Source organism: Oncorhynchus tshawytscha, linkage group LG33, assembly GCF_018296145.1.
Source record: "Oncorhynchus tshawytscha isolate Ot180627B linkage group LG33, Otsh_v2.0, whole genome shotgun sequence".
NCBI lineage: Eukaryota > Metazoa > Chordata > Actinopteri > Salmoniformes > Salmonidae > Oncorhynchus > Oncorhynchus tshawytscha.
In genome coordinates, this window is record NC_056461.1 from 31,956,668 (window position 1) to 31,972,031 (window position 15,364).

General features: G+C 46.7%; 1 protein-coding gene across 3 annotated transcripts in view; it reads right to left on the minus strand.

Annotated features, from left to right (window-relative positions):
* Positions 1–15,364, minus strand: part of nrxn2a (neurexin 2a) — a 386,153-nt gene that overhangs the window by 333,131 nt on the left and 37,658 nt on the right. For 2 of the 3 annotated variants that reach the window (XM_042311449.1, XM_042311450.1), the window contains exon 2: positions 2,888–4,328. In XM_042311449.1, the coding sequence (XP_042167383.1) occupies positions 2,888–3,608 (721 nt within the window). In that variant the 5' untranslated portion in view covers positions 3,609–4,328. The remainder of the gene's footprint in view (positions 1–2,887; positions 4,329–15,364) is intronic. The other variant, XM_042311448.1, reaches the window with a different exon arrangement.

Here is a 15,364-nt window from a genome sequence, read left to right on the forward strand (position 1 = left end):
CTCAACCGTGAAGCACGGGGGTGGCAGCATCATGTTGTGGGGGTGCTTTGCTGCAGGAGGGACTGGTGCACTTTACAAAATAGATGGCCTCATGAGGAAGGAAAAATGGTTTTAGGGCAACAAAGTCAAGGTATTGGAGTGGTCATCACAAAGCACTGACCTCAGTCCTATAGAAAATGTGTGGGCAGAACTGAAAAAGCGTGTGCGAGCAAGGAGGCCTACAAACCTGGCTCAGTTACACCAGCTCTGTCATGAGGAATGGGCCAAAATTCATCCAACTTATTGTGGGAAGCTTGTGGAAGGCTACCCGAAACGTTTGACCCAAGTGAAACAATTTAAAGATAATGCTACCAAATACTAATTTAGTCTATGTAAACTTCTGACCCACTCGGAATGTGATGAAAGAAATAAAAGCTGAAATACATCATTCTCTCTACTATTATTCTGACATTTCACATTCTTAAAATAAAGTGGTGACCCTAACTGACCTAAGACAGGTTTTACTAGGACTAAATATCAGGAATTGTGAAAAATTGAGTTGAAATGTATTTGGCTAAGGTGTATGTAAACTTCTGACTTCAACTGTAACTATTATTTACTCATTTCAGGAAACTAGGAGTATGTCCTACTTTAAAAAAAATCTAAATATGTTTTTTGGCAGAAATACCTTCTGGAACATGTGAACTTTCCTGTGCCTAAAAAAACTTGTATGCCATCTGTAAATATGAATAAAATTGTCAAATTACGAGCCTAATTGGTTTAACCACAACCTTCCAGTCAGCAACCTTCCCGCTAGCCATGATTGGCTGAGATAATGAGTGGGCTGGACATGCAGAGAGAGGAGTTCAGATTGGTCTGCCATTTATCACGCTTCTGTCTATTTGAGCTGGTCAGTATGTGTAGGTAATCATCTCTAAAGCAGCATTTAAACAAATATATCGCGATAGTAGAACTGCATAAGTGTTTCTCTCCACTTTCTGGAGGACTGTTTTGAAATCAGTGGAATTAGAGTATGATAGCTAAGGAGATGGAGAAAACACCTGTCTCCGGATTACGTCTTCAAACTAATGGCAACCATGGCATCCGTGAGAGAGGGAGAAGCATCCATCCATGTATACAGGTAAGATAGTCTAGCTAGCTACATTTTCAGATATTACACATTTCTAATTTTGTCAGAAAGTCGTTTTCATTTCAAGTTAAGTGTACTGTTAGCTAACTAGTTAACATTAGCTGGTTGGATCGCTAGCTAACGTTACCTGTATGATCTGTGTAGTAATATTATTTGTATTTCAGAAGCATTTGTTTTGCTTGTTACAGCCTAATGATAACTAGCTAATGTTGAACCTGGTTGGTTAGCTACCTGCAGATTCATCCATGGTACTAACGTCATGAGTTGGGATTATAGTTCCTTGCTTAGCTAGCTAGCTACATGTCTTAATTAAAGACAACTATGCAAGTATCCATATCAATAGGGCGAGTAAAATGGTCAGAGTGAGCTCTTCTCTCATTTGTGTCTGAAAGTAGCTATCAAGCTAGCTAGCCAGTTAGCTTGGGTGCTTGACTGCTGTTGTTAGGCCAGAACACTCGGACCAACCCTTAAAGAGATGGGTGGGGCTAAAGCTTAAGAGGGTGTGAACGATGCTGAATGGGTGTAGACAAAGAAGAGGTCTCCAGTAGGTGTACAAAAACATTCAAAGGCAATTTTCTCAAAAGTTCCTTAACTTTCAAAGCAGAACTACTTTCCCATTGTTCCTCGCCTATAGTGTATGCATTTTCTAGCTCAGAGTCTCTACTTTTATCCAATCTAAAAAACACCATTTAAAATTTTGCTACGGAAGACCGAATCAAGTGGGCTGGTCACAAATGTATTATTTGTACATTTCTTATAAGTCATATTTCTTTATCATGTCTTGTTATCTTTTATTTCTTTCTCTCTCTCTCTCATAGCTTTTGGCTTGCCTGATTTTATATTCTAGGTGACAAATATTGTCTGCAGTCAAAGTGTGACACCACATTGGTATTCTACTGTATGTCTCTATTTAGAAATAAAAAAAGGTGCAGTATCAGCTCACACAGAAGCCACCCTCTGTGGATCAGAACACAAAGGGAAGTGTGGAGGTAGTGGGGGAAGGGTCTGATGCAGGCAGTGGATGACAGCCATGGCCATGTTATACTTGGGCATGGAACCAGTTAGCCCTGGGTGTATTGATCACTCTGAGGTGAGCATCCAGCCTATTGTTGAAATGTCATTATGTTGCAATAAGCTACAGTATTCTGTTCCTATGGTAGCAGATATCTAGTATCAGGTAACAGCATGGGTTTAGAATGATGAACGGTAATGCCATTATGAAATGACATGATATTAATTGACATTCTGAAAGGATCAGAACAAGTCAACTTTTTATTTCTATGAAAACATTCCCTAACACTCAGTAGGTGACTTCTACTAGCATGAGGTTTCCACCCTGCAGTATATGAGAATGGTAGCAGTAGAACAAAATGTCTGGGTGGAGGCTTGTAGATTTGCTTATTTCCCTTTAGCCATGAAACAGTCATCCACAAATGAGTTACGTGGGCCTAGCTAAACTCAGACAAAACCTCATCATAATCAACCGCCTATCCAACAATCTCAGTCAAACCCCCTAAGCATTCAGAAACAGAGCATCAAGCTGTGCTGAAATGTAGATAAACACAACTCTCCCACAAATAATGTATTAAAATGAAAATCTGTTCAGATAATGGCTCAGAATTACAAGTAAACCCCGAAGGAATCCCTCAAAAACCATCATTTAACTTCACAAAGCAATCAGTTTTACTGCTAAGGCATTCAAATGGAAAAACAGGCCCTTTCCAAAAACTCATTCAGCTCATTTTGTATTTGGCTCACCTTCATGGCAGTAGTTTCCCTTGGATCCAGTGTCGGTGCAGTCACAGAGGACCTCTCCCTGGTGGATGGAGCAGAGGCCTCTGTTGCTGCAGGGGTTCTGTTTAATGCACAGGTATTCCAAATCATTCTGAACACCCTGGCCATCCAGGAGCACGGGGAGGGTCTCCCCCAGCTTTAGGTTGGTGATCAGGCCCTGGAAGGGTGGCTCGTATTTGACGGTGCTGGACGTGAGGGCAGATAGGCGAACATCTGGAGAAATGCCGCCTACGTAAAGGTCGCTGGCCACCACCATCTCACTCCTCTTGGACTTGACCTCGGCTACCTTGTCCTCGTTGTCTACCACCAGGCTGGTCTCTCGGTAGTTACGGGTGAGCAGCACGCGGTGCCAGCGATGGTCGTTGACATGAGTCTCCGTGTGCAGGGAGGCCGGCTCTGCACAGTGGATGGTGAAGCGAAGATGCAGCCGGCCGTCTGCGATCAGAAGCTCCAGGAAGTCACAGTTGCCTCCGTCGTCCAGGTAGAGCACCAGGGCCTTGCTGGTGTTGGTCTTCAGAGCGAAGCTCAGCTGGCCTGTGGCCTTGGCTTCCCAGTGGCCGTACCGTGCCCACTGACCAGGGACTCCCTCATACTCCAAGGCCGTGGCCATGACTGTCAACAGCAGCCCAGTCAATAGCAGGGGCCACACGGCCCGAACTTCACACCTCCCCTGTCTGCTTATCATCTTCCACTGACCCTAATCCCTCGAACTAGGTCTCGTTGCTTTTAATCCACTACTGCTGGGAGAGAGGCCGAAATGATCTCCAGTCTACACTGTTGTTGTGTTTTCCCTAAAGGGTACAGCAATAATATGATTAAAATTCTTCTCTTTAGCTTTGCCTCTCTATCCTGATTCTCTTCTTAGCCTCTCCATTGAGTGGAAAAACTAGCACTAAACATTTAAGAATCTAGGTACTAGCACTAAACATTTAAAAATCTAGGAACTAGCACTAAACATTTAAGAATCTAGGAACTAGCACTAAACATGTACAAATCTAGGTACTAGCACTAAACATTTAAGAATCTAGGAACTAGCACATACTGTAGCCTACACTTAGAAATTTTGGAACTAGCATATAGCCTAGGTTTAGGAATCTAGGAACTAGCATATAGCCTAGGTTTAGGAATCTAGGACCTAGAACTTACGTCTAGGAGTCTAGGAACTAGTACATTTACAAAACCAAGTGAAGTGGTGATTGTTGCAGAATGTTGAAGTGTGGTAGTTGGGTCAGAAAAAATACAAAACTAATTCAAGGTTCTCTGTTCCTCTTCCCCTCCCTCATCAACCAAATATCCTGGCCTCCTTCCAGCTGCAGTCCAGTCCAGTCCAGTCTCCAGGAGTTAGCTAGGCACAGAGCCAAGCAGAAACAGGTGCAAGCGCCATCTTCCTCAGTGTCCCATTGCTCTGGAACACACACAAGAAGACTATGTTATTTGGAGAGAAATAAAAGATAATTGACAGCGTAGCATCATATTCAAACTCCTGCCGCTGGAGCTTTCTAATCTACTGAAGTTGCATAATAATATAACCAAAATAATGACATAACATAATACATTGTAAAAATTTAAGCTTTATAGTTTTACACTGTACAGAAATATAAACCCAACATGTAAAATGTTGGTCCCATGTTTCATGAGCTGAAATAAAAGATCCCAGAAATGTTCCACACGCATAAAAAGCTGATTTCTCTGAAATTTTGAGCACAAATTTGTTTACATCCCTGTTACTGAGCATTTCTCAGTAACAGGTGTGGCATATCAAGAAGCTGATTAAACAGCATGATCATCACACAGGTGCACCTTGTGCTGGGGACAATAAAAGGCCACCAAAATTAGCATTTTTGTCACACAACACAATGCCACAGATGGTGCAAGTTTGAGGAAGTGTGCAATTGGCATGGCAGGAATGTCCACCAGAGCTGTTGGGGGATAATTGAATGTTCATTTCTCTACCATAAACCACCTAGAAAATTTGGCAGTACTTCCAACCGGCCTCAGAACCGCAGACCACGTGTATGGCGTCATGTGGGCGAGCGGTTTCCTGATGTCACTGTTGTGAACACAGTGTCACAAGGTGGCGGTGGGGTTATGGCATGAGCAGGCATACGCTATGGACAATGTACACAATTGCATTTTATCTATGGTAATTTGAATGGGCAGGCCCCATTGTGAGGCCCATTTTTTTTAAGGTACCTGTGACCAACAGATCCATATCTGTATTCCCAGTCATGTGAAAACCATAGATTAGGACCTCATGAATTTATTTAAATTGACTGATTTCCTCATATGAACTGTAACTCAGTAAAATCTTTGAAATTGTTGCATTTTGCGTTTATATTTTTGTTGAGTATATAATAACTCATGTTATTATATAAATGTATGTTTTTTATGTTCTGAAGCTATGTAAATCAAATAATTAAAGAATGACATTAAAACAAATGATTAAAATATGACACATAAAAAGAAAGAAAAGAAGAGAGAGAGAGAGAGAGAGAGAGAGAGAGAGAGAGAGAGAGAGAGAGAGACAGAGAGAGAGAGAGAGAGAGACAGAGAGAGAGAGAGAGAGAGAGAGAGAGAGAGAGAGAGAGAGAGAGAGAGAGAGAGAGAGAGAGAGACAGAGAGAGAGAGAGAGAGAGAGAGAGAGAGAGAGAGAGAGAGAGAGAGAGAGACAGAGAGAGAGAGAGAGAGAGAGAGAGAGAGAGAGAGAGAGAGAGAGAGAGAGAGAGAGAGAGAGAGAGAGAGAGAGAGAGAGAGAGAGAGAGAGAGACAGAGAGAGAGAGAGAGAGAGAGAGACAGAGAGAGAGAGAGAGAGAGAGAGAGAGAGAGAGAGAGAGAGAGAGAGAGAGAGAGAGAGAGAGAGAGAGAGAGAGAGAGAGACAGAGAGAGAGAGAGAGAGAGAGAGAGACAGAGAGAGAGAGAGAGAGAGAGAGAGAGAGAGAGAGAGAGAGAGAGAGAGAGAGAGAGAGAGAGAGAGAGAGAGACAGAGAGAGAGAGAGAGAGAGAGAGAGAGAGAGAGAGAGAGAGAGAGAGAGAGAGAGAGAGAGAGAGAGAGAGAGAGAGAGAGAGAGAGAGAGAGAGAGAGAGAGAGAGAGAGAGAGAGAGAGAGAGAGAGAGAGAGAGACTATTGCAATGCATTATTTATTAGTCCCCTGGCAGACACAGAAGAGAACCCAGAGAGGCACGGGAGGAAAGGTTGCTTTAGTTAGAGAGGAATGGAGGCTTGGAGGGTAGGATGAGACTCTGGGCTTCTCGATCACATCAATAGGGTTTGGAAGTTTCGTTGATATCACTATGGATAGTATGTTGACGGAGAGAGAGAAAGAGCGAGAGAGAGATACGAGAGAGACAGCGAGAGAGGGGAGAGAGAGCAGATTGCTGTGTTCATTTTGGTGCATCTAATCAAATATGAAATGTATTTTTAGCAAGATTACCATTGTGTGCTGTAACTTTTCTCAAACGTCAGAAACACTGGGTGACATAAGGGAGAAAGTCTCAAATGTACAGTGCTCTCAGATTAGCTTCATCAGGATGGCCCTGCTGTTGTCACTTTCCAGTGCTTCTGTGTCCTTGAATGTAAATTCCAACAGCAATTCTCTTGCATAAATGAGAATAACAGTCAAGTCCCGTCAGTCATCTGCTAATAGATAGATAAAAATAGATATAAGAGGAAGGTGAAACATTCCTCTTTCATGTATGCACCAAAATGACAATATCAACATGAAAACAATTGTTGAGAACAACAGTACACGCAATAACAAACTGTTTTCCCTGCCCCTATTACTTCAGTAAAAAGCTAAAGGTTGGGGCTGGACCAATGCAAACACTCTCAAATTCATAGAAATATGACTCACCATCCATAATATGAAATGTAAAGTTAACCATGTTTTGAAGCTATTTAGTGTTTGTTTACATTTACTTTGTTTACAAACAACTATATTTGGGGTTCTGATAGGGTACGGCAGTTGAACTAAGCTCATGAGGCATTTATACACTATATTTTTCAAGAATCAATGGTACATATCAATAATTTCTAAGTGCAACAATGGATGTAGGAACTGCAGATTGCTCCTTTTAATATAATAAAAAAATACCCACTTTCAATTAACACAATTATAGTCAATAAGCCAGCGTGATGCCGTAGTTCCAAGTTCCCCTCACCACTCTATCTAATAAACTGAATCAAATCATCTTGATTAAAAACAGTTCTATTCACCTCTCTCATCAACCAAACCAGAAAGTGCTAAAGACTGCATGTCTTTTCAGACAAATCAGTGTATGTCTGCCTCCAGGAAAGCAACTGCAGAATCAAAGAAGCTAATTGCCTTTGGATTACCTGCTGAATTGCTGTGGCCAGTTTGGGTGGAGGCATTATGTCCTGCGGAACACAAATCTCACAGCTCTTGAGGATAATGAAACAGCCCAGGACCCTTGCATGTTAAATCGTCACTTGAAAAAAGAAAAGGCCTTGTGACCGCCTCAGTTTATTTATCTACAAATAACTTGGTAACACACCCGAATCAAAAACAGGGGTCATTGATACCAATCGATTGCAGAATCAAAGACACTGAATATATAGAGTGCAGATAGGAGTTACAGCAGAAGGACTGAAACCAACACATCAACAATCCTTTTCATTTGTTATGTTATGGATATAAAACGATATTTACTTGTTGCTAGCCTGAGGTATCTCCACACAGAAGGCTCCAGGTCAGACCAAGCATGAAGCCCAGCACCATTAAACATCTCTCCTCCTAGCTAGACAACAGGGACGAAGCTGAGGCTTAGAGGGCAGAAAGATATGTGTGGAGAAAACAGCGGAGAGTAATGAGCCCAACCAGTTCTGTTTACAGTCCAGGGAAGACCCTCTCCAGACTGGCTTTGAGCTGGATAATTCTCCGTCTCTGAGAAGTGAGGTGCGACGACAGGCTGGATAACAATGCAGCACTAATGCAAATGATCTATCAGACACCAGAGACCAAACTTAACTACATTTACGAGTGGCATTTATAATACCAACAATTATAAAATTAAAAACAACCTTTTGTGCAAGGGAATGTTAAATGACCTAGCAGGAATACAAAGACAAACCATTGTCCTGCCCACCCACTCTATGTGTCTGAATACAGTCGGAATACAGCGAATAATATTTTTCTCCCTCTCCCTCACTCGGACTGTGGCTGTGTTGGGAGGAAAGGGCAGCTATCCTCTCAGATGTGTCAGAGTGGTACAGAGAAGCCCTCTCCCCTGCCCTTCACTTCTGAACATTACCTCTGACTCCAGTGTTGCATCAGGGCTCACTAACTCACTGAACATACAGGAGGCTGGGTGATGGTGGGGAACCAGGGCTGCTTCTGAAATGGCATAGTTCATTATGTGGGGAATAGGGTGCCATTTCAGAGGCAGCCTGGGGGTTTCACAGCTCAAATGGAGAAAGATTAAGGCTTATGTCTTGATTTTATTTGTTGAAGTGTATGGAGGAGGAGATGAGAGGCAGTGTAGTGTGTGGAGGAGGGGATGAGGGGCAGTGTAAACGTATGGAGGAGGGGATGAGGGGCAGTGTAAACACATGGAGGAGGAGATGAGGGGCAGTGTAAACGTATGGAGGAGGAGGTGAGGGGCAGTGTAAACGTATGGAGGAGGGGGTGAGGGGCAGTGTAAACGTATGGAGGAGGAGATGAGGGGCAGTGTAAACGTATGGAGGAGGAGATGAGGGGCAGTGTAAACGTATGGAGGAGGAGATGAGGGGCAGTGTAAACGTATGGAGGAGGAGATGAGGGGCAGTGTAAACGATGGAGGAGGGGATGAGGGGCAGTGTAAACGTATGGAGGAGGAGATGAGGGGCAGTGTAAACGTATGGAGGAGGAGATGAGGGGCAGTGTAAATGTATGGAGGAGGAGATGAGGGGCAGTGTAAACGTAGGAGGAGGGGATAAGGGGCAGTGTAAACGTATGGAGGAGGAGATGAGGGGCAGTGTAAACGTATGGAGGAGGGGATGAGGGGCAGTGTAAACGTATGGAGGAGGGGATGAGGGGCAGTGTAAACGTATGGAGGAGGAGATGAGGGGCAGTGTAAACGTATGGAGGAGGGGGTGAGGGGCAGTGTAAACGTATGGAGGAGGGGGTGAGGGGCAGTGTAAACGTATGGAGGAGGAGATGAGGGGCAGTGTAAACGTATGGAGGAGGAGATGAGGGGCAGTGTAAACGTATGGAGGAGGGGGTGAGGGGCAGTGTAAACGTATGGAGGAGGAGATGAGAGGCAGTGTAGTGTGTGGAGGAGGGGATGAGGGGCAGTGTGGTCTGTGGAGGAGGGGATGAGGGGCAGTGTAGTGAGGGGAGGAGGGGATGAGGGGCAGTGTAGTGAGTGGAGGAGGGGATGAGGGGCAGTGTAGTGAGTGGAGGAGGGAAAGAGAGGCAGTGTAGTCTGTGGAGGAGGGGATGAGGGGCAGTGTAGTCTGTGGAGGAACGGATGAGAGGCAGTGTAGTCTGTGGAGGAGAAGATGAGGGGCAGTGTGGTCTGTGGAGGAGGGGATGAAGGGCAGTGTAGTGTGTGGAGGAGGAGGGATGAGGGGCAGTGTGGTCTGTGGAGGAGGGGATGAGGGGCAGTGTGGTCTGTGGAGGAGGGGATGAGGGGCAGTGTGGTCTGTGGAGGAGGGGATGAGGGGCAGTGCGGTCTGTGGAGGAGGGGATGAGGGGCAGTGTGGTCTGTGGAGGAGGGGATGAGGGGCAGTGTAGTGATGGGAGGAGGGGATGAGGGGCAGTGTAGTGAGTGGAAGAGAAGATGAGGGGCAGTGTAGTGTGTGGAGGAGAAGATGAGGGGCAGTGTAGTGTGTGGAGGAGAAGATGAGGGGCAGTGTGGTCTGTGGAGGAGGGGATGAGGGGCAGTGTAGTGTGTGGAGGAGGTGGTGAGGGGCAGTGTGGTCTGTGGAGGAGGGGATGAAGGGCAGTGTAGTGTGGAGGAGGGGATGAGAGGCTGTGTAGTCTGTGAAGGAGGGGATGAAGGGCAGTGTACTGTGTGGAGGAGGGGATGAAGGGCAGTGTAGTCTGTGGAGGAGGGGATGAGGGGCTGTGTAGTCTGTGGAGGAGGGGATGAGGGGCAGTGTAGTGGGGGGAGGAGGAGATGAGGGGCAGTGTAGTGTGTGGAGGAGGTGGTGAGGGGCAGTGTGGTCTGTGGAGGAGGGGATGAAGGGCAGTGTAGTGTGTGGAGGAGGTGGTGAGGGGCAGTGTGGTCTGTGGAAGAGGGGATGAAGGGCAGTGTAGTGTGTGGAGGAGGTGGTGAGGGGCAGTGTGGTCTGTGGAGGAGGGATGAAGGGCAGTGTAGTGTGTGGAGGAGGTGGTGAGGGGCAGTGTGGTCTGTGGAGGAGGGGATGAAGGTTAGTGTAGTCTGTGGAGGAGGGGATGAGAGGCAGTGGAGTCTGTGGAGAAGAAGATGAGGGGCAGTGTAGTGTGTGGAGGAGGGGATGAGGGGCAGTGTGGTCTGTGGAGGAGGGGATGAAGGGCAGTGTAGTGTGTGGAGGAGGGGATGAGGGGCAGTGTGGTTTGTGGAGAAGGGGATGAGGGGCAGTGTGGTCTGTGGAGGAGGGGATGAGAGGCAGTGTAGTCTGTGGAGGAGAAGATGAGGGGCAGTGTAGTGTGTGGAGGAGGGGATGAGGGGCAGTGTGGTCTGTGGAGGAGGGATGAAGGGCAGTGTAGTGTAGTGTGTGGAGGAGGGGATGAGGGGCAGTGTAGTGAGTGGAGTAGGGAAAGAGGGGCAGTGTAGTCTGTGGAGGAGGGGATGAGGGGCAGTGTAGTCTGTGGAGGAACGGATGAGAGGCAGTGTAGTCTGTGGAGGAGAAGATGAGGGGCAGTGTGGTCTGTGGAGGAGGGGATGAAGGGCAGTGTAGTGTGTGGAGGAGGGGATGAGGGGCAGTGTGGTCTGTGGAGGAGGGGATGAGGGGCAGTGTGGTCTGTGGAGGAGGGGATGAGGGGGCAGTGTAGTGATGGGAGGAGGGGATGAGGGGCAGTGTAGTGAGTGGAAGAGAAGATGAGGGGCAGTGTAGTGTGTGGAGGAGAAGATGAGGGGCAGTGTAGTGTGTGGAGGAGAAGATGAGGGGCAGTGTGGTCTGTGGAGGAGGGGATGAGGGGCAGTGTAGTGTGTGGAGGAGGTGGTGAGGGGCAGTGTGGTCTGTGGAGGAGGGGATGAAGGGCAGTGTAGTGTGTGGAGGAGGGGATGAGGGGCTGTGTAGTCTGTGAAGGAGGGGATGAAGGGCAGTGTACTGTGTGGAGGAGGGGATGAAGGGCAGTGTAATCTGTGGAGGAGGGGATGAGGGGCTGTGTAGTCTGTGGAGGAGGGGATGAGGGGCAGTGTAGTGAGGGGAGGAGAAGATGAGGGGCAGTGTAGTGTGTGGGGGAGGTGGTGAGGGGCAGTGTGGTCTGTGGAGGAGGGGATGAAGGGCATTATAGTGTGTGGAGGAGGTGGTGAGGGGCAGTGTGGTCTGTGGAGGAGGGGATGAGGGGCAGTGTAGTCTGTGGAGGAGGGGATGAAGGGCAGTGTAGTCTGTGGAGGAGGGGATGAAGGGCAGTGTAGTCTGTGGAGGAGGGGATGAGGGGCTGTGTAGTCTGTGGAGGAGGGGATGAGGGGCAGTGTAGTGAGGGGAGGAGAAGATGAGGGGCAGTGTAGTGTGTGGAGGAGGTGGTGAGGGGCAGTGTGGTCTGTGGAGGAGGGGATGAAGGGCAGTGTAGTGTGTGGAGGAGGTGGTGAGGGGCAGTGTGGTCTGTGGAGGAGGGGATGAAGGGCAGTGTAGTGTGTGGAGGAGGTGGTGAGGGGCAGTGTGGTCTGTGGAGGAGGGGATGAAGGGCAGTGTAGTCTGTGGAGGAGGGGATGAGAGGCAGTGTAGTCTGTGGAGGAGAAGATGAGGGGCAGTGTAGTGTGTGGAGGAGGGGATGAGGGGCAGTGTGGTCTGTGGAGGAGGGGATGAAGGGCAGTGTAGTGTGTGGAGGAGGGGATGAGGGGCAGTGTGGTTTGTGGAGAAGGGGATGAGGGGCAGTGTGGTCTGTGGAGGAGGGGATGAGGGGCAGTGTGGTCTGTGGAGGAGGGATGAGGGGCAGTGTAGTGAGGGGAGGAGAAGATGAGGGGCAGTGTAGTGTGTGGGGGAGGTGGTGAGGGGCAGTGTGGTCTGTGGAGGAGGGGATGAAGGGCAGTGTCGTGTGTGGAGGAGGTGGTGAGGGGCAGTGTGGTCTGTGGAGGAGGGGATGAGGGGCAGTGTAGTCTGTGGAGGAGGGGATGAAGGGCAGTGTAGTCTGTGGAGGAGGGGATGAAGGGCAGTGTAGTCTGTGGAGGAGGGGATGAAGTGGAGGAGGGGATGAAGGGCAGTGTAGTCTGTGGAGGAGGGGATAAAGGGCAGTGTAGTCTGTGGAGGAGGGGATGAGGGGCTGTGTAGTCTGTGGAGGAGGGGATGAGGGGCTGTGTAGTCTGTGGAGGAGGGGATGAGGGGCTGTGTAGTCTGTGGAGGAGGGGATGAGGGGTTATTCCACCAGAAAGGGCAGAGCATATGATTTACAGATCAGATCTTCCAAATGCTCACATGTGTTATACACATTGCAAGGAGGATCTCCTACTACTGGCCTGCAACTTCTGGGAACTCAAACAGGCAGCTTTGATGAAAAAGCTAGTAGTGGCCAAATCCTATTTTACAGCAATACTTGACATTGTTTTATCTCCAAGAATAACATTCACTCTTATTTAGATAACAGATATGCCCATTAAAATCAGGATATTATCCATGGCTAATACATATCCAGCAGCCTTCCACAGACCTAATCAAAATAATGTACATCTCAGAGTTAAAAATATCCATAACTCTTGAAGACAGTCAGTGTTGGCCCAGAGGACTCAGCTGTGAACACACTTCCAAACCTGCTCCACAAGTCCCTGGCTCTGCACTAACTCATTATGGCATCTGTGTCACAGCCAGTCACATTAGAGCACCACTACAGCATTCTTCCGGTGTCACAGCCAGTCACATTCAAGCACCACTACAGCTCAGATATTTCCCTACCATTGTGTCGCTGAGTTCTCGGGGTGCTGCTGCAAATGTACATTGTCCCAGGGGTGTTAGCAGACACAATGTAAGTAACTTAATTTATGCCCTGAATGCCTCTGTTGATCCTACAGCGGTTGTATTCAGTAATCATGTCCCGATGAACCAGAGTTATACTGTTAGCACTGAGGCAGTGTGCCCTAGTAGGAAGTCCACTGTATGCAGCTCACCCTGCACTAACAGCTCAAACATAAATAACATTGTCATGTCTACTACTGATAAGCTTCACAGTAAAGCAATAAAAACTATCAAGACTCCCAGAAAGTACTAAAAATAGTATACATTAACATATGTAGCCTAAAAAACAAAGTTCATGAAATCAATAACTTTTTAGTAACAGATGACAATCATATTTTGACAATCTCTGAAACTCACTTAGATAATACCTTTGATGATACAGTGGTAGCAATACATGGTTATAACATCTACAGAAAAGACAGAAATGCCAATGTGGGCGGTGTTGGGGTCTATTTTCAGAACCACATTCCTGCTTAGAGATGCATCTCATGTTAAATTCTGTTGAAGTAATATGGCTACAGGTTCATCTGTCTCACCTAAAGCCCATTCCTGTGGGAAGCTGCTATAGACCACTAAGTCTGTATCTGGATAATGTGTGTGAAATGCTTGATAATGTATTTGATATCAACAGAGATGTATATTTTTATGGGTCATTTTAATATTGACTGGGTTTTTCACAAAGCTCAAGAAAAAGCTTCAAACTGTAACCAGTGCCTGCAACCTGGTTCAGGTTATCAGTTAACCTACCAGGGTAGTTACAAACAGCACAGGAATGAAATCATCAACATGTATTGATCACATCTTTACCTATGCTGCCGAAATGTGCTTTAAAGCAGTATCCATCACACTATAGTAGCCATAAGTTCCAAAGGCAGGGGCTAATATAGTGTATAAGAGGTCATACAATAAGTTTTGCAATGATTCCTATGTTGATTATGTAACGAATATTTGCTTGTCTGTGGTATGTAATAAGGAGCAACCAGACACTGCAATTGATACATTTATAAAAATGATTACAGTTACTAATAATCATGAACCAATTAAGAAAATGACTGTAAAAACGGTTTAATCCCCTTGGATTGATGATATTCAGACGTCTTCCCTTTTACCAGACGTTGTTATGGTACTCAAAAATGCATTAAATAAAAAATGTCATCAAACTATACACAATACCCAATAATGACAAAGCGAAAACAGGTTTTCAGAAATGTTTGTAAATGTATTACAAATTTTAAAAAATAAATGGCTTTTTACATAAGTATTTAGACCCTTTGCTATGAGACTCGAAATTGAGCTCAGGTGCATCCTGTTTCCATTGATAATCCTTAAGATATTTCTACAACTTGATTGGAGTCCACCTGTGGTAAATTCAATTGATTGGACATTATTTGGAAAGGCATACACCTGTCTATATAAGGTCCCAAGGAATTGGCCGTAGAGCTCCGAGACAGGATTGTGTCGACGCACAGATCTGGGGAAGTGTACCATAAAACGTCTGCAGCATTGAACGTCCAAGAACACAGTGGCCTCCATCATTCTTAAATGGAAGAAGTTTGGAACCACCAAGACTCTTCCTAGAGCTGGCCGCCCGGCCAAACTGAGCAATCGGGGGAGAAGGGCCTTGGTCAGGGAGGTGACCAAGAACCCTATGGTCACTCTAACAGAGCTCCAGAGTTCCTCTGTGGAGGTGGGAGAACCTTGCAGAAGGACAACCATCTCTGCAGCAATCCACCAATCAGGCCTTTATGGTAGAGTGGCCAGATGGAAGCCTCTCCTCAGTAAACGCACATGACAGCCCGCTTGGAGTTTGCCAAAAGGCAGCTAAAGAAACCAAGATTGAACTCTTAGGCCTGAATGCCAAGCGTCATGTTTGGAGGAAACCTGGCACCATCCCTACGGTGAAGCATGGTGGTAGCAGCATCATGCTGTGGGGATGGTATTCAGCGGCAGGGACTGTGAGACTAGTCAGGATCGAGGGAAAGATGAACGGAGCAAAGTACAGAGAGATCCTTGATGAAAACCTGCTCCAGAGTGCTCAGGACCTCAGACTGGGGCAAAGGTTCACCTTCCAACAGGACAATGACCCTAAGCACACAGCCAAAACAATGCAGGAGTGGCTTTGGGTCAAGTCTCTGAATATCCTTGAGTGGCCCAGCTACACTCCGGACCTGAACCTGATCGAACATCTCTGGAAAGACCTGAAAATAGCTGTGCAGCAACGCTTACCATTCAACCTGACAGAGTTTGAGAGGATCTGCAGAGAAGAATGGGAGAAACTCCCCAAATACAGGTGTGCCAAGCTTGTAGCGTCATACCCAGGACGACTCGAGGCTGTAATCGCTGCCGAA